The sequence below is a fragment of the Calypte anna genome, chromosome 5, assembly GCF_003957555.1.
Source record: "Calypte anna isolate BGI_N300 chromosome 5, bCalAnn1_v1.p, whole genome shotgun sequence".
In the NCBI taxonomy this organism is placed as follows: domain Eukaryota; kingdom Metazoa; phylum Chordata; class Aves; order Apodiformes; family Trochilidae; genus Calypte; species Calypte anna.
Genome location: NC_044250.1, coordinates 6,930,176 through 6,956,765, shown reverse-complemented (window position 1 = coordinate 6,956,765; position 26,590 = coordinate 6,930,176). Strand labels below are relative to the sequence as shown.

The following is a 26,590-nucleotide window of genomic DNA, read 5'->3' as shown; positions in this document are numbered from 1 at the left end:
TGTGCTCAAATGAAAACCTGTAGGAAGATACACACTTAGCTCATACAGCCTCTGACAATCTGCACAGTGTATACTCAGAGGTTTCACAAGCTTCTGGAACCCAAAATGAGTGCAGCAGCCACAAGTAACATTACTGATAAAGTCTACTGCCTTAATCTAAAGACATAAAGCCTCCCTGGGCTCTAAGGTTAGGTTAAAAGTGGTTTGCTGGGTTTTTTGTTGTTCTTTTTTTCCCAGGTGAATCTACTGTGACTTCTAGATCTTCAAACTGTAGAGAGAGATCTAAGGAGGAGTCTGAAAATCATTTTTTTGAAAAAAACCCTACTTTCTACAAACCCACCACAGCACTGTTATTTTTCTCAGCTTTCTGGTTTCCATTCAAATTTTATTTCAAAATACCCTCTTCCTTCAGTTTCCACATTGTGTCTATTTTATTCAAGACATATATGTGTATACATACGTGTGTGTGATCCTGGATTCTTTAAATCATTTCCTGCAGATGTAGATTTGCTGCTTCTTTCAGAACGGTGCAGTTTAGCTGCATCTGACTCTTATGCTAATTTTTAACTACATAATTAATTGCTTTTAAGTATATAGCTTAAGTGCATATAATGGAAAAGCCAAACACTGCTAACAGAAAATAACACTCCTACTTAAAGAACTGTAACAACTGCAGTTAAACATACCTTGAATAGCTGGAGGACATATAATCAATGCCTGTTGGAAAACATCACTGCAACCAAACTGAGCAGTTCCTGCCTGCAGTGGTATTCCCTGGTGCAAAACGGAATGGGCAGATGCAGATAATGCCTATGGGAACAGATTGGATACAGGTAACATTCAAAGCAGGAATCTAAATCTCTCCTACACTTCTATGATAAACAACTAAATCACCTTATAAAAATTAACGTTTAAAATACATCTCTCTGGAAGTAATCCTGTTTGGCCACCGGAGGGCACCACAATACAGCGTTGCTTTGCTATTGCAACGCTTGAAATTTAGATTTGAAACAAACTGAATTCTAAATTATTTGATTGGTTTTTTTATTTAAGAAAACGTTAAGGAAAAATTAGAGTAAAAGACAAAAGATTCTGTCACTTACTAGGTAAATTATGAATTTTGAAACTATTAAATCAGAAAAACTACACTAAAAGAATTTACAATTTTAAAAAACCATTTGATTACCTGACTTCTTACTGGACCAATCTTGGTAAAGCTGGCAGTCAGATTAGCTGCATTGCCTGAGGCAACTGGTCTCATAAGTGATGTCTTATTGCGATTACTTAAGTCGTACAAATTTGATCTGCATTTGCAAACATCCATGATATGAAAACAGGACTTCACTCTATCAAAACCAAAACGTAAGGTGCTTTAATTAGAATTTCATGTTGTCATACACATAAAACAGTTCCCCAGAATAAGGAAAAAAAAAATAGTTCAAAGCCCTCAGTTCCCAGTTTCACAGAATGGCACATACACAAAAGAAGAAAAAAAGAAATCGTAATATTACTGTGCTCATGTCAAGCATTTGGAAGGCACATTTTAATATCAAGAAAAATACTGCTATTCCCAGATCATTGCACCTAACACCATTTTCTAACAGCTGCACTCAAGCAGGAAAGATAGCTCTTTCTTTCAGTTAAATGCTTTCACTTTAGGATATCCACAGTAAAACACACAACTCCAGAACTGGAAGAAAACTTTCAATATATTACACATCAACCAATACATAAAAGGTACCAGAGATTTTTTTTTTTTTTTCAAGAGGAAACACCTACCCCCTCTCTCTTTGACTGATATAAACTAAGGCTCTTCATAAAAAATTAAGTCCAAGTTTCTGCAGCACTGGAATTTTATCACCCAGATATGATAACTTAGAAATCTATTCCTCTAAATGTTACTTTTCAGAAAAAAAAAAAAAACCAACATGTTTATTCAAACAGTTTCCTTGACCACACAGACATACCTGATATTGCAAGCACTTGAAAGAATTCTCTAAGACACTACACTAAAATGCCAGAAGATTTTTCTCCCTGTTAGTTGATTAAACTAAACTATTATACACATGAATCACTGCAATAGAAATTTAAAAAAATAATTTTTGCACGTTACATACTGGTTGCTATGAGGAAAATCAAGGAGGTGCTTCATGGTAACAAAAGAATGGTTCAGGGTCTCAGCTGGAGTGATTCTTAAATCAGCATCGATCAGCAACATTTTCTTCAACAGACTGACAAATTCCCTCCTATCTGCCTTCTCTGCCAACAGGTCACTTCCTTCCAAATCCATCACCATGTTCACCTGGCATTGAACAGAACAGTCATATAGAAAACATGCATATTGGTTTAATTCATTCCATTACTGCTTTCTGCTTAAAAAAATACTTCTATTCAATGATTTTATCATGTGGGTACAGTGAATGTTCTTGCTTAGCACAGTACAGGTGGAATTGGTGACTTTTTTCTGCACAAGCACTACTCCCCTTGTACCCTTCCAGCTAAAAAATCCTGAAGGCTTTATTCGCATTTGGGTGTTGCAACTGAAAAAGTTGGGATAAAAGATCTTTATATGGCCTAACTTAAATTACAGAGGCAGTCTTAAAAGGATTTCAAACATGTATCAATGCCAGTCTTACAAACAGACTTTATTCTCTTTTCAGGAATGTGAGAGAATGAAAAATTTAATTTTGTTATTGACTAGTGTTATAAAGCTGAAGAGAAGGGTGGAAGCAGGGTTTTTTGTTTTGTTTTGTTTTGTTTTAAAAAAAAGAGGGGGCAGGGGAATCATTCTACTGAGAACGATTGCTATAGTAGCAGAATTATACCAGATATTATATAGTTAAGATAGCAGGATTCATATGCTTTTTTTACATTTGGAATGACAGACAAGATAGAAGAGAAAGTATATATTATACATAAAATGAAAGGGTTCACTCCACCAAAAGGACTAGTACCCCTACTTAGCACAAGCAGTAACCAAGGAAGATCTTTATAAAAAGATCAAAGGACTGACATAGACATTTTCTTTGAGCAATATATGTAGAGAACAGTGTATATGACAGAAATACAATAGATAATATTCTGAAAGATAAGTATTTCAAACTAGCTGAATGTTATTAAATCATACATTCTTTTTGTGAAGGAAGAATGTTTTAATACTCACATGCACTATATCATCCAAACTGTTGAAAATATACTTTCTGGCCTCTTTGGACTTCATACCTGTTTCTGCCTCATGCTCTTCCAAAGTCTCAAAAATTAAAAGGAAAGCTGAGTTTAGAATTTGACAATAAAGGACACAAAATAACTTGACATATTTATCAGCCTAATAAAGCCTTTTTAAGAAAACATAATTAGTATTTCAACTGTATATTTGTATGCTGCTTTGCTGACTACTTTCATTTGCTAAATCTAAAAACATAAACTACTGAATATTGTATCTGAGTGATATTTATCACAGGAGTGGATTAGACAAAGTGGTTTGTAGATCACATAGTGCTAAAAGCATTGCACAACCTTGTTTAATGCAATTCCCTTTTGTGCTTACGTTTTTTTATAAACTTCTTAAAACTCAAGACTTTTAACTCCAACAGAAATAACAGCAGTAACATTGTATTACTGTAAAAATAAAAATAAAACAAACTCCGGTAGGTTCTGTTCAATCTACCTTTATTTTATTTTATTTATTTTTATACTGTTATTCTTTTGCATAAAAAGTATTTGGTATATATTAAATACTGAAGTATGAAACTAATCAAATCCCAGAGAATGACTGTGATCACCTATCAATGATTTCTGAGCTAGAATACCATTTTTTGTTAGAATTTTCCTCCTTCAATACAGCACTAAGAGGCAGATTTTAAGAGACTGCAGCGAAAAAAATATTTTAGTATACTGATCACAGAAAAGTTCTCAAAATTAATTTTGATTAAAGCTGCAAGTGATAACTAATGTTCTGTACCACTCCAAAACAGCATTTAGTCTGCTGTGAGAGATGAAATCCCTGAAAGGTAACAGCTTCTGAAAACAGGGACAGCTGTTTGCATCAAGCACTCATTTAGGTTCTCCGATACAGAGAAGCCAGATATGAACTGTCACCTAATGATCAACCACCTGAGGAACCAGAAAACTGGAATAATCAGGACAGTGTAATCAGAGAATCTTTACATAACCCAACCTGGCAGCGCCGGACGCTCAGCCCAACGCGCCCCGGGGATTTACCAAGTCACTGGGGAGTTACACAACTTGGGCTTTCAGCTCCTCAGCTGTTTGTTACTGCACAAGTTTTACATCAACTGTAACTGTTTCCTGACTCTCCAAGTCCCCCTTAAACTTAGTGAAGCAGCACCATGTGGTACAATTATTTAAAAAAAGGAAAAAAAAAAAAAAAAAAAAAGATATTTGCATAGGAAGTTAAAGCTCTGCTTATAGGCAGTGTGCAATAATGTTGCTTAGAGAAAAGGAAGGTGTGCAGACCAGAAAAGTACATTTTTTAAAAAAATTTTGTCTGCTTTCATTACAGTGCAGCATTCAGTCAACAAAGACTGGTTTAGCACGGTATCTGAAGGAAATGAGCTGCACAGTCATGTTGCTTCTTAATCACCTTTCTCCTTCAAATGTCTGGTCCTGAAGCTTGTTTACAACAAACTTTGACAAGAGTGGGCTTTGAGCATCAGTCAATTTTTTTAAAGCAAAGTGACAAACAGTGGCTGAGCAAGGGTAAAAGACTCATTTAGTACCTCTGAAGATAAAAAGCTTAATTTGAATTCAATGCTCAACCTCCAGAGCTGGCACCCAAGCACTGGCCACCCAGCCACCCCAGCCTGGAAGCTGCTCCAGAGCAGGGAGGACACGTGGCCATAAGCTCAGAGTGCTGGTTCTGGGGAATGGGAATAATGGAAGAGCATAAAGAAAAAAATACAAAAAATAGGGGAAAATACAGAGCAGGGACTGATAAAAATAACAGGAGAAGTGGAAGGCTGCTAACAGTATCATAGCAAATCTTGGCCTCTCTGGCCTTCCCACTCACAAAATAATACAGTTTGATATTGTATTACACTGTTTACCTTTAATCTCCAACTAGAATATGGTGCATCTGTTTCTCTACAGAAAAATCTTGCAGTTTTCGTTCCCATGCTTAATAACTGCTCTCCTGGCAAACCTTGGGTCTGTGAAATGTAACGAATCTGAGGAAGGAAAATTAAAAAAAGAAACAAGGGAAATAATTTACCTCTGATTTTCAAAAATTGATCCACACAGTAACAAACTTGTCATTTAATTTCAGAAATGGCAACAGAACCACCTCCAGCTCAACAACTACAACTCACATAGGAGAGAAACCTGAGAGGTAGCTACTGCCATAAATAAACAACCTCTGAAGGGACCTATATAAGCAAATTTTCAAAGTTTAGAAAAGAATGGCTGTCAGACTCCTCTACCCATTCAAATATTAAACATAATATTTTCATTCTAAACATTAGAAGTGCTTTGTTTGCATACAGAAGTCTGTTGGGTTTTTTTCTTACTCTCATTACATAACACTATGAAAATCCTTGCATTTGCTATTTCCCGTGTATCATTTTTTACATGTCTGACACACCTGCATTTCAAGCAAATGGGTGAGTTGGAAGGGGAATGCACATAAAACCTTTAGGCATCCAGCAAAAGATGCTGTCCTTATCTCAGAAAATCTGCTACTGAATGTGATGGGAACGCACTGGCTTTACACATGAAATGGTCAGATGCTCTTTTCCACTTCAATGATTAACATGCATTTATTTTTGAAGATAATTTACTGTGCATTTTTCATTACCTTTCCTCCAGTTGATGATTCATATTACCTAAAAGAGTTTAGATTCACAGCCTCAACAGAAATCTGTTGAAGCGACAAGTTATGTTGTGGTTTTAATTACTGTGCACGTAATGGTAACTCACTGTACACAGGGAGTGTTATCCCAGAAGTATTACTTCCTTAAAAATTAAAAAAACCAAACACCTTCAAGGAAGATGAACTGGAGGAATAATTTGTAATAACTGAAAATTTGAGGTTGTTACAGTTTGGGATGGTAGGAGCATAGATTTCAGCAGCCATGGCTGAGAATGCAAGGGAAGCAAGAGCTGAAGGGTGTTGGGCATGGCTCTATGCCACACACCTCCAGAGAGGGCTGCAGGTATGGGCCAACCTTTGGAAAAAGTGGAGTAGCTGGGAAATAAGAGAGAATGGAAGAAAGGAAAAAAATAAAAATGAAAGAGTATAAATTCCACCCAACCGAAGACTGGGAGGTAAGATTAAATCAATGAAAGACAGAGGACTTGAGAGCTAGAAGCACCTGAGAAGATGAAAAACTGATGAGCAGTAGAGAGGCAAGGTACAAGTGAGGCTCCTGAGGAAACGTGAGTGATCAAAGTGAGGAGGAGCTACACAAAATGTTGCCAACTTTTGGTATGTGGTATCCTCCAGTTCCCTACATCAAGGAGTAAAGAGATTCCTACTCTGACCAGAACCCTTCCTACATAATTTAGTTGTTTTTTAAGCATACTACACCATCCTAGAAATTCAGGGGAGAAAAACAATGCATTTATTTAAAAATTAAGCACCTGTGCTTGGTTTTAATGAGTATTAAAGCTCAGACAACATGGCTGTTTTTCACTGAGAAGTACAGCTGTTACTTGATATAATCACAAATTAATATCACAACTCAGACTTTCCTTTCAAGGACCAGCCTGATGGTTGCCAGATGCTGGGGGGCAGGGGGGCAATGCATTTGCTCCATGACACATGCCACGTAGCAGAAGGAAAGGAATTTCCTTGGGAACCATCTCTTACAACTGCTGTACTTGTGTACACTGAGAAAAACCCTGAAGCAAATTTCTCTGAAGCAAGTTTTATAGACTTGCTTAAGCACAATAACAAGGCCAACTAAAGTAATTTCTACTCATGCAGAGGAGGTTACAGCTCCTCTTCTACCACAACTTCTGACATGAAGATCAGACAAGTTTGCTAGATGAGTTAACTGATGATCCCTGCAAACTTGAATGATATGTTTGTCTTTAACTAAATGTATTTTAAACTCAGTATTCACTTGCAAAGTGAGCAGAAAATCTTAGCCCTAAGCCTTTACATGAAGTACAGCATCTTGGAAGGTGGCTGTCCCCAGTGACAATGCTGTTTACTTGCACTGTCCAGCACTATCTAGAGGTTGAGCCATGTTGGGTCTGAGCTACCAAGGCAAGACATAAGTGACAGGAATACACTGCCATAATGACCTGGATGTCTGAAGCACAGAAAAGATGAGCCAACAAGCACCATGAAGGTACTGAACTACATTCATCATACCTGGGATTCAGACACACCAAGATGGCTCAAATGCAGCAGGGGGGAAAAAAGGTCTTTTCTTTTCAAATGACATTTGAGATTATTCTGAAAAAACATCCTCATAACCATGAGACTGAACTTTACACTGTATCTGCTCTGTGTACAAAAGTCAGAGGCTCACAGCTATGTCAGCCTTTTGGCACACATTAACAAGCCTGGGCTGCTGCCATCATGACAAATCACAAGTTAATTTGAGGAAAGAACTGGGACATGAGCAGCATTCTGCCCCATTCAAATTCTTACTGCATCATAAGTGACTGAAGATGCAGTCCAAGGCCACATTCCATATCCAGAAGCAGCATCTGCCTGTATCCAAGAGCATGATCAGAAGCCCAGGAACTGGGCTGACATGGCCTTCCTTATCCACTGCAGCACCTCTTCTAACAGCCACTTAACAGCATTATGGGGTCAAAGGTGAAAGTAGTTTTGGAAATTACATATTTTGGCACCTTTTTTTGAAAGTCTAAATCTTCTACTGCAGTTAAGAGGTAAATAAATTTGCCAAGTTCTTGGGAAATTTTAACATAGTGCTACAGATTCTTTTGGAAAACAACTTTTTCCTTAAAGAACATAATGGGTTATATGGATCTTAGTTGCTGCTTTTTTCCTTTCCTTTTTAACAGCAATATCCTGCACAAAAGACCTGAACCCATGTTCCACTCATAGCATGCTTTCTCCCATGAAACACCAAATTTTGTGTAAATGAAGGAAACTGAAATATGAAATGTCACCAAAACCAACACAAAAATCAATACATCCCCCAACACTGCTTTTAACAAAAGGATTTTTAGAAAAGTATGCCTGATTTGTAAGGACAAGAAGCCAAAAGCCCACTCCATGAAGATCAGTATTTGAATAATTTAAACAACATGCAGGAGGAAAGGCTCCTAAACTGAACGCTGAATCAAAGATGTAGAAGTTACATCTGGGATTTACAGGAGATTTCATCCCTTTGAAGTACAAAACTAGGCAGGGATAATCAGAATGCTGATTAGATTCCTTCCAAATTTTTACATTATGCTAGAGAAGTAAAGACTTCTCTCTCAGATGTTCAAATAGAAAATGTTCTACATCTTTCACTAGAAACAACTTTTTGTCAATGGTGTCAGTAGTTGAAATCTCCAACAAAACAAAGGCAGAGCTTCAGAGGCTTCAAGCTTTATTGAATATATTCTGTATTGGTGCAACAGTAGATCCTCATTCCTCAAGAACTATAAGCTCTCAAAGCTTTGAGCTATGCTGGATTTCTAGAAAGAATCAGGAATTATTTACAAGACAACTAAACCTGACATCTGAACAGACATTCCAGAGCCAGCCCCATTCGTGACAAGTGAAAGAGACTACAATGCAATGACAGTGGCCACAAACCTCAGGTTCCATCAAAAGAAGCAGCTCCAATATTAACAATTGTTTTGCAAGAAGGACAAATTAAGTTTAATATAGAAAAGCAGAACAATAAACAGGTTTATCTAGAAACAGGATTTATGTTTCTAGGACAATCAAAAGTACTAAAAAAAGCATTGAAGAAATATTACTTAATAGAGGATGTTATAAACATTTGAAATCTTGGTTATACAGGTCTGAAATTCTTAAGCTGCAGAAAGTATGCATATGCTTGTGAAATTTATTCTACTACCTGGTCATATTCCAGTGCTCCTGGGTACAGTGGCCATCCAAGAAACAGCTCTGCAATCACACACCCTAATGACCACATGTCTATGGCTTCACAAAACGGCAATCCCAGTATGATCTCTGGTGCTCTGCAAATTAAACATGGTTACTGAATTTTTCCTTAGGGAAAAAAGGTAATTCAACAATACAACACAACAAAAAAGCCCCAAATCTGTTATTTGCAAACACAGGCTATCTATTTCAATAAAATCATAACATGAGAAAATGTGTTTATCTAGATAAACTGCAGTAATATCTTGTCATTCTAAGATGGTTTTTTTTTCCTGTATCAGTTTGCTACATACACCAAATTAATAAATATGCCTGAAAAAACAATGTAACTGATTGAATATTTTTACCTTTCCTCGAATATGTCCTGAATGATTTGTCCACACAGTATCCTATGCCTGTAGCTACATTCTAAATGCAATACATTTATGTCAAAAGCAAACAAAAAGTTTTACTGAAAATACACCAGGACACTTCCCAATCGGACAATACACTTAAAATTATTTAAAATAGCGATTTAATTATATAACTGCAAATCACTTGATACAGTCAAATTAGTTCAATCTGATCAATTTTTAAATCACTTAAATGAAACCACTGCTTTTGCTAAAGATTTGCTAAAGACACCAGGTGTTATTTTTCACCTAAACCAAATGTGAATTATTTAACCAACAGCATTTGAATTTATTTATGTAAGCAAGAACCAGAAAAATTGGTATTGACACAGCTTCTAAAGGGGCTTTCAACATTTCTGTGTAGGTGCAAAAAAACTCAAATATTTCACAGATATCCATTTTACTTGAATTTGTTCTTTTTAAACCTTCCATCCCAGTTAATTCAAGTTAGTAAAAAAAGAACAAATTACTAAATATGCATGCTAACATAGAAAGAGGCCTGGAGACAAAAGTATTATTTAAAGCATCACACTATTAAGTGATTTACTTTTAAAACACAAAACCTGTTGTTGGCTTAATATGCCACAGAACAGTAGGAAGATGATTAAAACTAACAGGGCCATTTCCACTGAAGATGGAACAAAACCATTCAGCTGACCAGGTAACAGGCTGCAATATCTCATCTGTGTAAAAACTTAGAAATCTTACGCTTCAGCACACGCTGCTGTATCATAGTGACATTCCCCATACAAAACCAAATCTCTGCCCATAGTAAATGCCTACATACCTCTTATCTTCTCTGACATTTACCTTTATCAAAATATTCTTTAATTCAACATACTGGATTGGGAATAATTTCCTATTTCATGTTACACTGGGACAGAGAAGCTATTCTGTAGTATACAGCAGACCAAGAACTGAAGCTTCTCCAACCCTTTTCATAAGGATTGGCTGGTAGAAGCTGTCAGTAGACATACTCCAAGCTCCAAGGATGGATTTTCACCACTGGGGAAGGACTCCCAATCCTCTGCTCTATCCCTGACCAGTGAAACCACCTTGGCTCCTGCTACGGGGAAAATCTGAGACTTTCCACAGATAAGAAAGGCTACAAGACAGGATATTCTGTTAAATATTTATGAACTTTCCATTCATGCCAGCAGTTCAGTTCTTGCCATCCTTGTCACAAACCATTTCAGATGTGATTATATGAAGGATAAATCTTGTCACACTGGCAGTGAAACTGGAGAGGCTCAGTTTTCCACTCCCGTCAAAGATTTTATTACAATAAACTTCTAGGGATCAAACATAACACATCTCTGTAATACAGGATCATGACACTGCAGTAAGTGCTAGCTAGTTTTGTTATCTGAGAAATAAATTTAATGTATCTAGATGCCACAAGACTAGAAATAGCTGTAAGAAATGTCTGCCTTCAGCTGCTGGCTGGGTGCCAGCCTGCGTATGGTTGTTACAGATCTCTGTTAAAATATGCTTCCTTTTGTTGTATTGTGTTACAGCCCTGAATAGTTAATGAATATACACACAGCCTACAGATACAGGGACTTTAACAAATGCTTCTGCTAAAATAAGCTCTTTAAAACCTCTTACATTTACTCAATGGTTAATATGTGCACTGGATAAAAATAGCCACAGTCGGTCAGTCTGTCACTTGTCTCTTTTGAAGGATAGGATTGCAAAGCAAAGAAGGATAAGGGTAGATATGATAACCAAAAAAGAAAAAACAAAACAACATTTGTTGTATTTCACAATACAGTAATCTGTTAGTTTTGCACAGTACCAAGCAGTCTGCAATACCAGTAAAAGTGCTAACAACAAATCTAAGGAGAGGTGATGTATTTAAGGTAGGACAAGAGCACTGCTCCTCACTTCCCAACCACCCAAGAAGGAAAAGCAAATAAATGTCCTTCCAAACAGGGCTACCCACACCTCACCACAGTACAGGGAACAAAAAGAATTTTCAAGCTAGCCTAAAGTGAGGAAGAAGAAGCGTTGCTGCTCCACAGAAATGTCAAGTTTGCCATTTCTTCAGGCTCAGCATCTCCTATCATGGCTTCCTGCTGGTCCTTAATGTGAAGCAACTTTGCCATAGCAGAAAAAGTTAAGAGAACTTGTACTGGACTTAAATATTTTTAGATTGGTTTCAATGAGCTTAAATATTTTTTATAAAGGTAAACAGTTTGTCAATGGTTTGCTCCAAATCTTCCCCCCCTCACCCCCAGCCCCTCCTTCTTTTAAACTCCCAGTTTTGTCCCAGATTGGGAGAGAAGGGTTAAAGAAGAAGGAGTCATTCCTCATTTTTTATTTTTTAAGATGAACCACAGCTCTTTTTTCAGATACAAAATATTTTTGGATACAACTTAAAAGGAAGGTACTCCCTTTTCTAACTATAACCATAGTCATTAAATTAAGTGGTAGGAACTCCAGATGTCCCAACACAGCCACTTTAACATCAGAGTAGTCAAAGAGGACCATATCTTAGTACTCCACACACACACTACTTCTTGATATCTGCTGCAGAAGACAAGAGGCACAGTACACCAGAAGCTACTGTAGTCCCCAACTTAGTAAATAGCATCTCTTTTCCCATAGCAAGACATCAACAAGAACACTAGAATTTTCTAACTTTCTGAAGGATACCAAATCTTACTTAAATTAAAAGCAAGATTTTTCAGAGAAACATCTATCTTGTTCTTATTAATGCTAATTCCTTATCAATGTTATTTAAACACTAATGTCTTATAAATGTTTAAAAAATGCTAATTAAGACCTTAGCAGAAAAAATCCTTTGTTTTCTTGCTTGACACAGCACAGTTCAAATGAACTCTCCTGAAGTTATAATTACCTAGAAGTCTTGGGTCAGAAATACAATTTGAAACAAAAAAACTACATGAAAAAGCTAAAAATCAACAGTTTAAGTGAACAGTAACTTAAAAACAGTGTAGAACAATAAAATCAGCAGCTTCCTGGAACTGCTAACCTTACGAAAAATTCTGTTGAATGCACAAAGAACTTTTTAATATGTTCCCACTGAAGTTCCCATAACAATTATATCAAGGAAATCATATTAAAGACTGAGCAAAAGTGTCCTTCTCTTCTAGCAGTATGAAAGGGTCAATGTATCTACTGTCTGTAGCATGCCATTGTTTTATTTATTGACCACCAGGCTGCCACTCTTCAGATGAGAGAAGAGTATATAAATAGTCTTCTTCCCCTCATGTCTCCCCCTCCTTTCAACACATCCATGTGATTTCTCTCCAAGTCAAAACCTTAGGCCACCACTTATACCAACATCCATGCCAGAAGCTGAAGGCAGCAGTGCTGTATGAAGAACCCAGAGCTGCTGCTTCTCTCCAGGTACTACTTACTGCCCATTCCAAAGATGTTGGACATCATTAATGCTGATCTGTCCTTGACAGTGTTACAACTTCGGCAGATTTTGCAGTAAAATTCCTTCCAAACAGGCATACAAGCCTTATCAAGATATTTTTACTTTGCAGTTTAAGAGAGACTGGGAAGAATTTTTGGCTTCTGTACATTCATATAGTTGAAGGCAAATGTAGAGTGTTTCTAATAAGAACATGCAACACAAAATTTATACTGTTCTCATTTAAGCTAATCACTACTACCCCTAATAACCACTGTTCATTGTACCAATGCCAAATATTTCATCTGCTCAGGATACAACACACTGTCATTGTAACAGAAACTTATGCAAAGAAGTCATCAAAAGGGTAGGATGTTTATCCATCCTATTGATAGCCACCCCACAGATCAAAAGAACTCATGGTTTGGAAGACAGAGTAAAGACTACAAACCTAAGGATAACACTGTTTTTTTCCCCTCTACTACCATTACTAGTATAACACAAGCACATACTCTCAGAAAGAAATAACTAGATATGGGCTGAGAGATGTGTAGTTCTACTAAAGAAAGGAGGTCTAAAAGAAAGATCAGATGCAGGGAAGAGCTGAAGAGGTGGTAATGGGCCTTCTAACAAGTTTTCTCACATGGAATAAATTTTCTTCAACTACAGCTTCATCATTAATGGAGAGGAGTGCAAACCTTTCTAAGAGAAAGATTCTAAGCTAGTAGGATCCAAATCAAGGAGGAAATACTCAGAAAAAAAATCCATAAGCAAGTATATTTCAACAATCTGAAGGTTGCAACGGGAATGAACCATGTAATGACAAAATCTGTGGATGATGAAGGATGTAAAGAACAGTTGGCTTTCTTATGCATTTGCAATGGGCTTCAGAAGGAATTTCAAAATGCAATTACATCAACACAATGAAAGGCAGTAGATCATACATGGTGTACAGTAAGCTACGGTGAGAATAAATGTACATTATTCATTCATTAACTAATTACCCGTAAGAATTAATAGGTTATGAATTAACCAAGTTTACAATTTCAAAATCTAGACAAGTTTACATGTTACTCAAGAAAAATATCTTACAATTGAGAGCAAAAATAATCAGGATATCAATAGTTATTTTTAAAGGAAAAGGAAAATATAAAAATTATTACGCCTTATATAAAACTAGTGATATTCCCTCACCTTGAATTGTGTGTGTTCACTTTTGAATTCTGTTTTCAGTTTTGGTCACCCCCATCTGCAAAAGGATACATCAAATGGAAAAGACGCAGAGAAGGACAATATAAATTGAAGACCTGAAGAGACTTAGGTACAAGAGGAAAGCCTGGTTAGAACTAGAAAGCTTCAGGAAAGAATGATCAGTAATATTACCAAATTATATACAAAATAATGGAAGAGAAGCAGCCAGGTGTTTCTAATGCCCTACCTCATTATGGAAGACGAAGGAATTCCCCACCCACTTGGTGATTAAAGACTGTAAATGTAAATACAAAACTTGTTGTTTTGTAAATACAAAACTTGTTGGTTGCTTCTTTTAAAGCCAGAATACAATTAGCTTTGAACCATGGGCTACTGTTGAGGGAAAAAAATATTAAGACCTTTTTAAGAATGGATCAACTGAACAAATATCCACAACAGCTTTAGATCAAGCAGGAAGGTTCACAACACTATATAATTCTCTTTTCTTTTTTTTCTTTTTAATAACACTTCCACAGCTGAATTATCTCTTGCTTTTTAGCCCATTGAGGTGTCAGAATACATACTGGTTGTGTTAGGTATTAAAGTACATTTGGCCTTTGAAATGCAAGTATGGCACACCATGCCAGACACCAAGCTTTCCTCCCCATACTTTGAAAGGATTGATGCTGTAAATCTTTAATGTGAAACTGCATTACACATTTACATTCACAATCCTGGCTTTTCTTGTACACTTCTCTAGTATTCTTTTAACTCTGCTATGATTAGGCATTAGAAAGTATGTAACTAGCAAATTCCAATATATAGTCCTTTTTTTAAACTCTAAGAAGATAAGAGGATTTAAACTGAAAGCAAAAAGGTAAGTGCTCAGAACCAGACTAGATAGAGGCATCTGTGCCTTTGAGGTAGCAGGAAAGAATAAAAAATACTGCTTTGCAATTTAAGGCTATGTCACTATGTCACAAAACACAGGGAGAACAAATATGTCCAAGAAGATAAGATAAGTTTCCCCCTCATTCATAATTTCATTCCTCCTTTGAAGGAGTTTGGTGTGTGACCAGACCCTCACGTGGCAAGTGACAGTGAGGATAGGAGGAAATGAGTTACCACATCTCCCAAAAACTTCAGGCTGCAGCACTGCTGTGGTGGTGTCCACTGCACTGCCCAAAAGGAATTCTCATTTCCTGATGGAAAAAGCTTCACTATAACATAATACAACTTCTTCATAGGACTGTGCAACTTTCAATGGCTAGAAAAGACCTACTCAACAACACAACCTTCCACTGCTATACACAGCCTGCAAGACTGACATGCAGCTGACAGCTTAACTTCAAACCTTGATCTGAAATTGAAAAGGAGACAGGATTAAAAAGCTTATTAGAGAGTAGCCCAAATATATAACTACTTAGAAGAAGAAGTAATCACTGCAAAATGAGTTAATTTGGACACAGGGTTCACAAGAAAAAAAAAAGGCAGCAGGAAATCAAACCAGACAAATAACAAGTCTTAGGTAATTACATCAAATGAAATAAAATTGCAAACAAACTATCCGTGCACTCTTTGATACTGAAAAAGAATTGTTTTGAAAGAGTCACAACAGATTTTAATCTAATACACCTTTTCTTACCACTTACAAGAAGTACTAAATATTATAAATATTGTTTTGATTTTTAGCTGAGAATAGAATAATTGCAATAGATTCCTTTTCACTTATTCACTATCTCAAGTGAAATGTTTTTATTAAAATTAAAAGGTGTTTATGCTTCTGCCATGTCTTGACTGTTTTTCCTCAGAAAGCCTGCAACTTACCAAGTGATTATTTATGTACTTGATATGCTAAGCAGTTTTTGAATTACATGAAAATTAAGCAAAGTAGATACTGATGTAGAAATATAATGAAGAAAATTGTGTAGAGAAACTCTTCAGATGCTTTATTAGTAAATAAAGTTTGCAATTTAATGTATTTTATTTACATTTTGGACAGCAAACTGTCAATATTTTAAGCATCAAATAAGGTAATTTACTGGTAAGTGAATTTTGACAGTAGGCCTGTTAAAGCTGTTTTACTTTAAAAGACAATCAAAAGATTTGGAAGAGAAATTAACATTTAAAAGTATTATATCAAATTAACAGTGAAATTTTATCACTTAATATGCAATTTAAGAAAGTAGTATCTAGCAAAAAGTCAAGTACTGATGCTACAGCTCCACATAGGAGATTCATGTCCAGTTCACTAAATACACGGAACAGCGAAATCCATTTTACTTTAGATATTTCCCTGTATAAAGTAAACTGGTCGCTTCATAGCTGTAAGCTGCTAAATGGGGAAAAAAAATGTAATGGAAACATTAAGAGAAAGTTATGACAGAAAACCTACAAAGCAGCAGCTGGGGCAAGCGGGTTAACATATATGAAATCTGCTTTCTTGAAACTACACCAGTAGGGACAAAAAAAAAAAAGAAAAAAAAAAAAGTTTAAACACTTCTCAGTACTAAATGTACTGGTAGATTCAGAGAACTTACTGGGATCTGTTTCTTCCATACAATGCAGAAAAATACACCTCATGTACAGTATGTACCAACATTTAATAACCTTAATATTTAAATTCATATACTACACTAGTGATTTATGATGCACTGGCAAGTGAACTGCCTGGCTGACCTGGTGAGTTACAAATGTCTATCATTAGATCCCTGGTGTAAATATGATACCAGCAGAACAAGTTACACCCTTACCCACTAACACAATCATGGGGAAATACCAGAGAGCTTTGGGGCACTACAGATACCATCTGTCAAGATACAGACAAAACTAAGAAATTACATTAGCAAACCTAAAAGTTAATTTTCTTCCTCCCCAGTGAATCAGACCTGCAGACTGCTTGAGTGCAAAATGACCCAAGTCTGGGTTGGTGTACCAGACTGTTAAGATTTCAGCCAGCCAGTATGTGACATCACCTGCTTGTCACTGCACTGCAGTCTGCTTTAAAAAAAATCATAGACTCATTAGGGCTGGAAAAGACCCCTAGGATCATCAGGTGCAACCATGAAATCAACACCACCATATAAAATAAACCACGTCCTGAAGTGCCATGCCTACATGTTTTTTTGAACACCTCCACAGATGGTGACTCCAGCACTTCCCTGGGCAGCCTGTTCAAGAATCCAATGCAGAAGCCCCTTCACGTGCTTCACTCCACCCTTGAACACCAAACCAGAACCAATTTACTGATTCTTCCCCTTTTTCTTCTCCTTAGATACTTTTTCCTCTGGGTTTTTTTTTCCTATTCTTCCTTCCCCAGTATCTCATTTTAATTTGTCCTTTCCCGTTGAAAGGAGAGCCTGCCTATTCTTAGAAGAGTTTCAGAGTCTAAAATAAACTGCTTAAAGATGTATCTATTACATCTAGATTGATGTCACATCAGCCCCTGACAACATGCTGCAACAGGAATGTGACTGCAGCACAGAACCCCAGCATTTCTGCAAGCTCTGCTTTCCAAATATTTTTAAAGTAACATTACATGCAAAAACCTAACATATTCTACCCACACATTAAAATACAGAGTAGGCTTTTTCCATTTACTCTCACTACACAGATGTTGATATATATAAGCAGTTCTTTCCTCACACTTAATACTAGAAGCCAGCTCAACTACCACCACACTACAGAGGAAGAAGTCAGGGTAACCAAATTACACTGGGAATTCTTTTTATTAAACAAGATCTTATAACTTTGCTATCAGAGCAAATAAGAGTTAGAAACAGGTAGTGCAATTTAAGGAAAAAAAATAATATAATGGGATCTAGATAATAATTGGATAATAATGGGAGCTTTTCATCCAAGTAAGCCCATTGAGTCTAGTCCAGAACACTAAAAAGTGCAAGCACCTCATTACTTATGGATAAAAGCTTCATTCTGTTCCCAGTATAGACAGACACACAAGTTAGGAAAAGGCACACTTGTTGACAATATTAAGAGAAGCAACAAGGATCAAATAGACTGGGAACTTTCTCCTCATCTACCTATGTGCTACTAGTCAAATAGGGCTGTAGCACACTGACTGCTCAGTGCCTTCACTTAGCACTATATATAGAAATTTTTTGTCTCCAAGAGAAAAAAGAAAGGCAAGCTGTCTTCACTGCCTGCACTTCTCAATGGACAGAGAAGACACCACATAATTTCACAGCACGCTGCAAGAAACTGCTGGTGAGGAGCAATAAACATTTACTGAGCTTTAAAAAAATACCAGCAGTAGTTCTTTCAGGAAACAACCATCTGCTCATCTGAAATCTTAACTCATTCATATGATACCAGTAAAGATTATGAAGCAACTCTGAAATATGACAAACTGAAAATTGACATATACCACATAAAATCTGTAACCCATCTCAGTACCATAGTATGTCAAGAATGTATTCTACCTCCAACCTGCAAATGATGTACTCAAAAATACAAGGCCAAAACATTTCAGCTAAAACTGTATTCAAAATGCTAACTCCTAACAAAAAATGAAAAAAACCCCCAAACATTAGGAAGTCTGACTATTTTGCATGTAGCAAAACCAAAATCCTCCTCTTTGCAAAGGTGAAAGATAAAGTTTATTTAACACTGCTCTTTTAAAAATGTAGTTGTGATTCCCTTAGAAATGTGAGGAATTAACACTTGCTTTGTTTCCAGCATATATTATCTTTCCAAGGGAAAAACAAAAACAAAAAACAAACTCAAATCAAAGCATTACCTTTTCTTAGTCCCAGGAACTATTTTTGGAGTAAGTTGTCATACCACAAATTGATAGGACAAACTTTCAAAGGCCACCCCTGACTTATGTCATCAATTTATAGAAAGGTGCCCAATGGTGGCCTTGCTGTGCCTTCACTAACAGAATTAATAATCCTTTTGAGTCAAGTTCATTCCATTTTCTGGGATTTTTACTTTGTGTTTTTAACTTTTAGGAACCGGTCAACATAAAAATGTGAATTGGGAGAAAGAAAAAAAAAATAAATAATTCTCTTCTTCAAAGAAAAAATCTACCTCCCCAAAGCAGCCCACTACCACTCTGTTTCAACTATGTCCTGGGTTTGCTGCCTGCAATCTGAAAAGTCCCTACACAAGCTCTTCTATTGGTAGGCGAAATAAGAGTCAGTTTCTTTGAATGTTTTCCTTGTGAAATCTTAAATTCAAGATTGACAGCAGTAAAGAGTCAAATTTTACTGACTAGACATGAATAAGAACTTAGTTTATACTACCCTGTTACTGGATAATGTATCACAAGCAGAGCAAGATACTTAAAAAAATCCTTGGCAGTAATCCCACTTCCAAGACAGACCTATAAATTTATTTAAGAATTACCCAGGAAGAACTGCTGTCTTGAAAAGGATCTATAAACAACACATACATTAATGATGTTGCTGAGACATGAGCAACAAAATCGTTCACTATTAAACATCTGCTAAAATGCTGGAATACTTGAAGCTTTATACAGAAATAACCTCTCAAGAATAAATAGTTGGAGACAAGAACAGCAACAGAAATACATCAAAAACAAAACAGAAGAGACTTAGAGGCTAATAACATAACCTTATGAGGAAAATAGTCCATTAGAGCATAATGATAAATAAGAATATTTTCATTTGTCTTTTGAGAACTAGAGTAGATGACAGTGACAAACCTTTTGTATTATTATTTTCTGGCTCTGACATTGCAAATGCCCTAAAGCATTTTTTTAAACATAAATAACTAAAAATAATCAACTGACAAAGACATAAAACAGAGACAACATAAAAAAAAAAACCCAAAAACCAACACCATAACCATCCAAATCCAAAAGCTTCATTTTTACAAGAAATTTTAATCTGAAGATAAAAATCACTCTGGTCTATAAAAATTATGTCAAGAATTTATCAAGTGTTGGTATGGTACTGTGAGTACCTAAAGACAAGAAGATGCTTTGGTGAAGTACCAAGGAGAGAGGTCTTTACCAACAGTTAGAAACCCCAAGAAACTGTCTTCTGAAATAAAAGGCAAAATGGTCCTGTTCCAAGACAAAGCTCATTACGTTCTGCTGCCATTTTATGTTCTCTAAGGATGGTCAATGCAATGTTACAGTGCTCACTTTAAGGCTTATTAAGCATCACATAGCAATAAAGTGCATTAAGATCACTAAGTTTTCTCCCAAAGGTGCTTACAATTCCCTAGGACAAATGAACATACACATTTTTGCAAGTTATAACAGTTAAGACTGGAACATATTTATGGACCTCCTGCTGTTAAACCTGATGTAAACAGATTTGCATGATTTAACTCTAAGTGTGAAGATTTTTCAAATATGCCCGAACTGTTTCTAAATAGTTATTAAACATGAGAAAGACAGACTCTCTACTACTGCACATCCCTGATTTTCAGTACACACGCAGTTCATACGAACTGTGGCAGATGACTGGTTGCCATTCATTTGCTTCCATTATCTTTCTAATTTCAAAGAAGCACGGTGAGCTCTCAGGAACACTAACCAACCAAGGTGACAAGCATCAGACTTTATCTGCCAAGATGAGAAGACTCTCCAGTCTTTTATCTTTTACTTCACCATGGCACAACAATCTTAACAAGACACTCTTACCAGCTCTACCAATTTTAAGATGGCTACAGAAAACAGGCTTGGTTCTATTGAATAAGCACATACCTCACTGTGTTGTGTATTTCTTATCCCCCACTGGTGCCAGTATACCCACTGAAATGAGAGACAAGTGAAATCATAGTTTCTTTGTTTTGTTGTTCAGCATTAAAAGAAAAAAAAAGTTAAAAAAATATACTAATTGAGAAACTGAAGTTACAAGAGGAGTTAATTTAAGTCATTACGCATTTAACCAGCTATCTTCTTCCTTCCAGTTAATGTCAATGTTTCTAAACTATCAAACCACTGCCTATACCCCAGGAGGAAAAGAGGACTGGAGAGGAACTGTGTCCAGGTGAACTCTATGCTGAGAACTGTCTCCTGGGGACACCAAATTATCAGGCAGGCAGAGTGCAGAGCACTGGCTACAGAAACTTCTCCAGATCTTCAGGATACCACAGTCCATGCTTGCTATTATTTAAAAAGTAGTGTGCAAAATTCAGCAAAATTACAATTGTCATAACATTTCGTATTTTCTAAACAGTAAACAGGAACAGGAAAAACTAGCTGACAAAGTTATTGCTTACACATATCAACACAGCTTTAGATAAGAATATTCTGAAATAACCACCACCCAAATGCACTGCATGTGCTACTGCTTCAATAAGGAGCTATTGCTGTGTCATAACCCTGTCAAAAAAAAGAAATCACAAAAATATCGAGGTAATGTTTACAAGTTGCATGATTACTTTAGAGGTAATTATTTAGCTAGAACACATGACTCGTATTTCCCTATGAAAGGCTCTCTACTTAACAGGATTAACACACTATTGATAGCTAAATTCCAGTGCCTGAGGCTACTGTCAAGTCATCATTTCCAGAACAAAACTATAAGCTATTTTCTTTATCCTCTGTGCAACTATTACAACAAGCTCATCATGAATTTGCTCCCAAAGTGCTCTTAAAAACAAAAAATGCTACAAAGAACATTCAAGAGATCCATGACACAGGATTACCTGTTCAAATGAAATTTGACCACACAGTCACAGGCTGGAAGGCTGAATACATTTTCCAGTCAATCAAGAAATTAACATCTAATTTTTCAATACTGCTTTTTCAGTTCAATGATCCAAATTTGATGTTGTAAAAATTGACTGTTGCCTAGAACTCAATTCCCAGACATTCTCTAAGGCAAATCCAGCTCTGCATTCTCAGCAAACTCAGGAAAATGTTTGGTTTTCCTGTCAAAAGCAACACTGGTAGATACACATACTCACTCTCTCTACTGACTTCTTAACACACCCCTGCTATATGTAGGAGATTTAATAATACTCAGAGAAGCTAACTAGGAGAGAACAGAAATAACCTACCTCAAAATAATATTTCTTGCACAAACATGCCTTCAGGGTCATGCTACTGAAAAACAAGCCCTGTTCTGTCCTGCTCTCCTTTCTGAGCCATCGCTGCCCTCCCATTGCTAATGCAGGTACTCAAGGAAGAGGAACTCCTCAGCCTTCCATTTTCATACAGTCACCAAGAGCCTTTCAATACAAAGCAGAACCCTCTCTCTCTCCTTTTTTTTTTCTTGTTAACCCAATCCTATTTGCAGCATCTAACTAAAGTCAAAGAGAAGCAAACTTAGGGTGGAGTTTGTTCCTTCTATGCTTCACATACAAAAAAGAATTAAAAGTTAGATTTAGTAGCAGAAACAAACCAAAACCAATAGAATTTAAAAATCCAACTTGTTCCAAACTGGAGAATTTTGAAATCTACTTCCTTCCTTCTCTCAGCACCCCTGTTTGCTGAAGTCAGTAACACAGGATGGGAGACAGAGCACAGGTGGTTCGAAGAAGGGCCCCAGAATGTCCTTAGGAAGTGCAAAAGGGGTATATCCAAAGAGATGAAGGTGAACAAGGAACATAACCAACAAAAACACTTGTTAGGGACAGAAGAGACTGACGTGCTAGCTGCTGACAAATTACTTAGATAACAAGTTGCAGTTCCCCAATTCTGTACAAATGTACTACCCTACAGTACTCCAACAGAGCTGCTTAGAAAGTTTCATGAAACCATCTTTCTGCCACAATTTACCCTATTTTCCTGGGCTCTTGCCTGGCTCAGCAACATCCGCCACCAGGAATTGCATTTCAAAGCACTGGTCACTCATGCAATAAAATTGTTGCACCCAAACAGCAGCTCCTCATCAGGATCTCTTTAGGCAACAAATACAAAATCTATTTTGTAAAACAGCCTGACTGTGGAGCTCTGCCCACTGGATTTGGCCATGCCTGAAAGAAAAAAAGAAACAAACAAACAAAAAAAAAACCTAAACAAACAAAAAAACAAACAATAAAAAAAGCAAAAGAAATTTAAAAATCCATAAACAAAATAACCTCTAATGTGCTACTAGACACAAAAGGTCCAACCTAAGGAAGCTAACTGGCTGAGGTGGCCAGCAGCTAGGAGAATATACTGGAATACATTGCCCATGTGAGTGTATCTTCTTTGCTGCTTTGGCTTTGCTTAGGCTTCCTCTACAGGTCACTATCAGAAACCAAACACTGGCTGCATCTTTGATCATGCAGAACTGGTTTTCTATTCTTTGTGATGCTATTTAGAGGCTCACACCTGTATTCTGCAGCCCTTTGCCTCATCCCACCTTTCACTGAATGGGTTATATTTGATATTGGAGAAATAATGAGATTAAGTAAAAGAAGAATACCTCTTTACGGAAAGTAAAATAGTACTGACAGCTATATAAAACACATTTGTTGTTTCACAAGAATATGTGTCTAACAATTATTTTCTTTTTTGTAAAATGTATTAAAAGCATTATTCCTAAGCATGTATTTGAGCTGTGCAAATTCCACAGTTCAGATTCCAAAGCATGACAAACTTTTCACACTTTGAGTCACACATAAGCCCAAGGAAGAAATACACACTATGGCGAAGAGAAAAAACAACATTGGAAATCTAGGTATGGCAAGAAATTGAAGATACAAAGATTAAAATATCTCCTTTTAAATTCTGTTAAAATTAAAAGTTAAGTGTCAAAAAGAATAAAAAGACACTGTGTGATTAATACCAGTTCTTTAGTAGCATGTAACAGTCTGTTCAATGCAAGAAAAAAAGCTGCAAGTAGAATAACTGATATACATCAGATTTAGAAAGAAAAAAAATTATATTGACCTGCATAAGAAAATATCCTTAATTGCACATAGTTCATAGTTTCCAACAACTCCCTTTGCATTCCTGTCTCTTCTGCACACTAAAAATTCTACTGTGCCTTGAGGCAGCACAGGGCGTGGGAAGGTCCCAATTGCATAAGATGTTATTAAGGCAGCAAAGCTGGCTACTTAACTGAAGATACTTAAATACTCAAAATAATTACACAGATTAGCCAGTGACTCTCAGACCAGAGAGCAGCCTACCTGCAGCACAACAAGGAATTGTTCAAACACACCCTCCCACATGCATTCTGCCTTGGGTATCCGTGCCCCAAGGGCTGAGGGTGGGAGATGCTGAGCATTCCATGTTTACCATGTTCACTGTGAATTCCCAATATACCTACACATTTCCAACTTTTGGAAGGATTCCCCAGCCACAGAACTAATTCTGATATACCAGTAAGGCTGATATGTCCCCCTAAAAGTTTATCTACAAAGTATTTTTTCTGAAGACCAAAAAGCAGGAACTTGAACTCCTAAGGATGTCTTCCAGCAGTAATGATATCCCTCCAGTGGCATCTGCTCGAGATGCTGTGGTTAAAGGACAGTGCCCAGAGGAAATATGTGAAGAATCCCACATGGCAGTCCTTCAGATGTCAAGCAGCAGAGTGTATTTTAAAACAATCTAGGCTAATTTTAATTTTTCAGATACTTTCTCATAGACTCAGACCCACAGAAGTTTGGCACAGAATACTATGTACTAGGTTAATCAAGTAAGCAATATAAAAGACATAATAATATGTTTCTACAAGGGTAAGGGTAAAAAAAAGAAAAAAACAACTATTTAAAAAAAAAACCACTCACAGGACCAAAATTAAATACAGCAATGCACTGCTCTGAGAAGACAGTCCTCTAAGTATAAATCCACAATTACCTTGACATCATTCTGAATATGCACTCATTTCCCATTCCCCAGTACAATTTTGGGTGTGGGGTATCTTTTGCTTTTGGTGGTTTGGGGCTTTTTGTTCAGTTTGGTTGTTTCAGTTGGGTGGTGGATTTTTGTCTGGATTTGTGTTTGTTGAGAGAAAGGGGAGGGTTATGGGTGTTGCCTTTATTTATAACAAAAAAGAAAAAAAAAGTTCCCTGTTCTGTCTGTGTAGTTTTCTATTCTTGCAGTGGCAGTGCCAGTAATGAGAAGCAAGCATTGAGCAATGAGCTGGAGAGAGAACTAAGAAAACAGGCTCTTAGCAAACATCAGGAAATTATTTCCACTTTAGAAGTCAGGAAGCTTTTCACACATTTCTCTACAAGTCTTTGTGCCAGACTGTGCTGGAGAAGAGAATGCTGTCATGCCACACAAATGTGAACAAGCTTATCAAGAACCACTGGACTTAGTTATACTTTGTTGTTGCTGGTTTTTTTCAGATTTACACTGCTGGTCTCCCCAGACAACAGCCCTAGATCTCTATTTTGCTTTCTATAACATGCAAGGGCAACAAACATATTAGTCCAAAGCAATGCACAAGCTGACCAGCTAGATGGCTGCTGCAAAACAACAGGGATAATGAAGAAGCTTCTTCCTGTTCTCCTTGGAGGAATCACTGGTTTGACTCTTCCCTCTGTTCTGCAGCTGTGGTTCATACTGCTGCTATTGGCACCTTCAGGATTTTCATCTGCTGTCAGATTTGAAGTACTTGAAAGTTTTGTTGGTACTGGGACAAATGCATGCTTATGCAAATAAAAAAAAAAAAAAGTCATAAAAGCTCAGAAGTCAGCTCTGAAAAAACCTCATTAAGAACAGACCCACCCTACAACCTTGTTTCTTATCCCAGGAGTTTCTTGCATTACCCACTTCAGAACAGTGACTGCAGGCAACCAAATGTCCCCCTCCAACAAGCTGGTCACAGTTCACAATTGGTGCTTCCACTTGTCCTCCAAGCTTAACACTGCAAAGTTACAGATGCAACATACATAGAATATCTTCAGAGATTTATCTGCAACCATTCTCTAAAGATTAATGAAAAAGTCAAAGAAAACATTCAAAGAATGTTTATGAGAAACTACACTGACAGTCTTGTGCAGAAGAAAAGCTGTATGACTAACTTAAGAACAAATCCACTCAGATGATTGCCATTAAGCTGCCAATCAACTACAGATTACTTGTAGGTGTTCATTTGCTAATACAGTTACCTGTGTACTGCCTTTCATTTTTGCTTTCACCTCAAATCCTGTAAGTCAGTTGCTTGACAAAACATTAAGTCTGTCTCACAAAAGAGTTCTTTCTTAAGGCATGTCCCCAGAAAGAAGTTAGGATAAGGGAAAAATGTTTGAAAATATCTTCATAAACTCCCAAAGAAAAGCTGAAACCAAGTGCAGCAGCAAAGGGAAACAACTGTTGAATCCAAATTTATACAAGATTAAGACACACAAGCAATGCAACCCACAAACACCAAAGACCAAGGGCATGCATGCCACTAATACATGATCTGGGGGTGCGTTAAGTAAAACACAACCACATCACCACATCTATACAGCAGCCTTCCATGCTATTTAAGCAATTGTTAAGCACTTAAATTTTGTAGTGCCTCTCTCTACAGAAATTACTCAGCATAATCTGAAGAAGAAGCCATAACATATAATTTACAAATTACATCCTTCTATTCTACTTTCTAGGACTCGTTACCAAAAATGTTGAGACACTGCTCCACTATTAGCTACTGTTCCAGAGAGGTTAAGTGTCCCAAACTGGCTGCGTCTCCATAAGAC

General features: G+C 36.8%; 1 protein-coding gene across 6 annotated transcripts in view; it reads right to left on the bottom strand.

Moving 5' to 3' along the window:
• HIPK3 (homeodomain interacting protein kinase 3) overlaps positions 1–26,590 on the bottom strand; it is a 62,223-nt gene that overhangs the window by 12,040 nt on the left and 23,593 nt on the right. For all 6 annotated transcript variants that reach the window (XM_030451388.1, XM_030451392.1, XM_030451389.1 and 3 more), the window contains exons 3-8: positions 9,012–9,135; positions 5,067–5,186; positions 3,164–3,250; positions 2,118–2,302; positions 1,187–1,346; positions 687–810 (exon numbers count right to left, since the gene is read on the bottom strand). In XM_030451388.1, the coding sequence (XP_030307248.1) occupies positions 687–810; positions 1,187–1,346; positions 2,118–2,302; positions 3,164–3,250; positions 5,067–5,186; positions 9,012–9,135 (800 nt within the window). The remainder of the gene's footprint in view (positions 1–686; positions 811–1,186; positions 1,347–2,117; positions 2,303–3,163; positions 3,251–5,066; positions 5,187–9,011; positions 9,136–26,590) is intronic.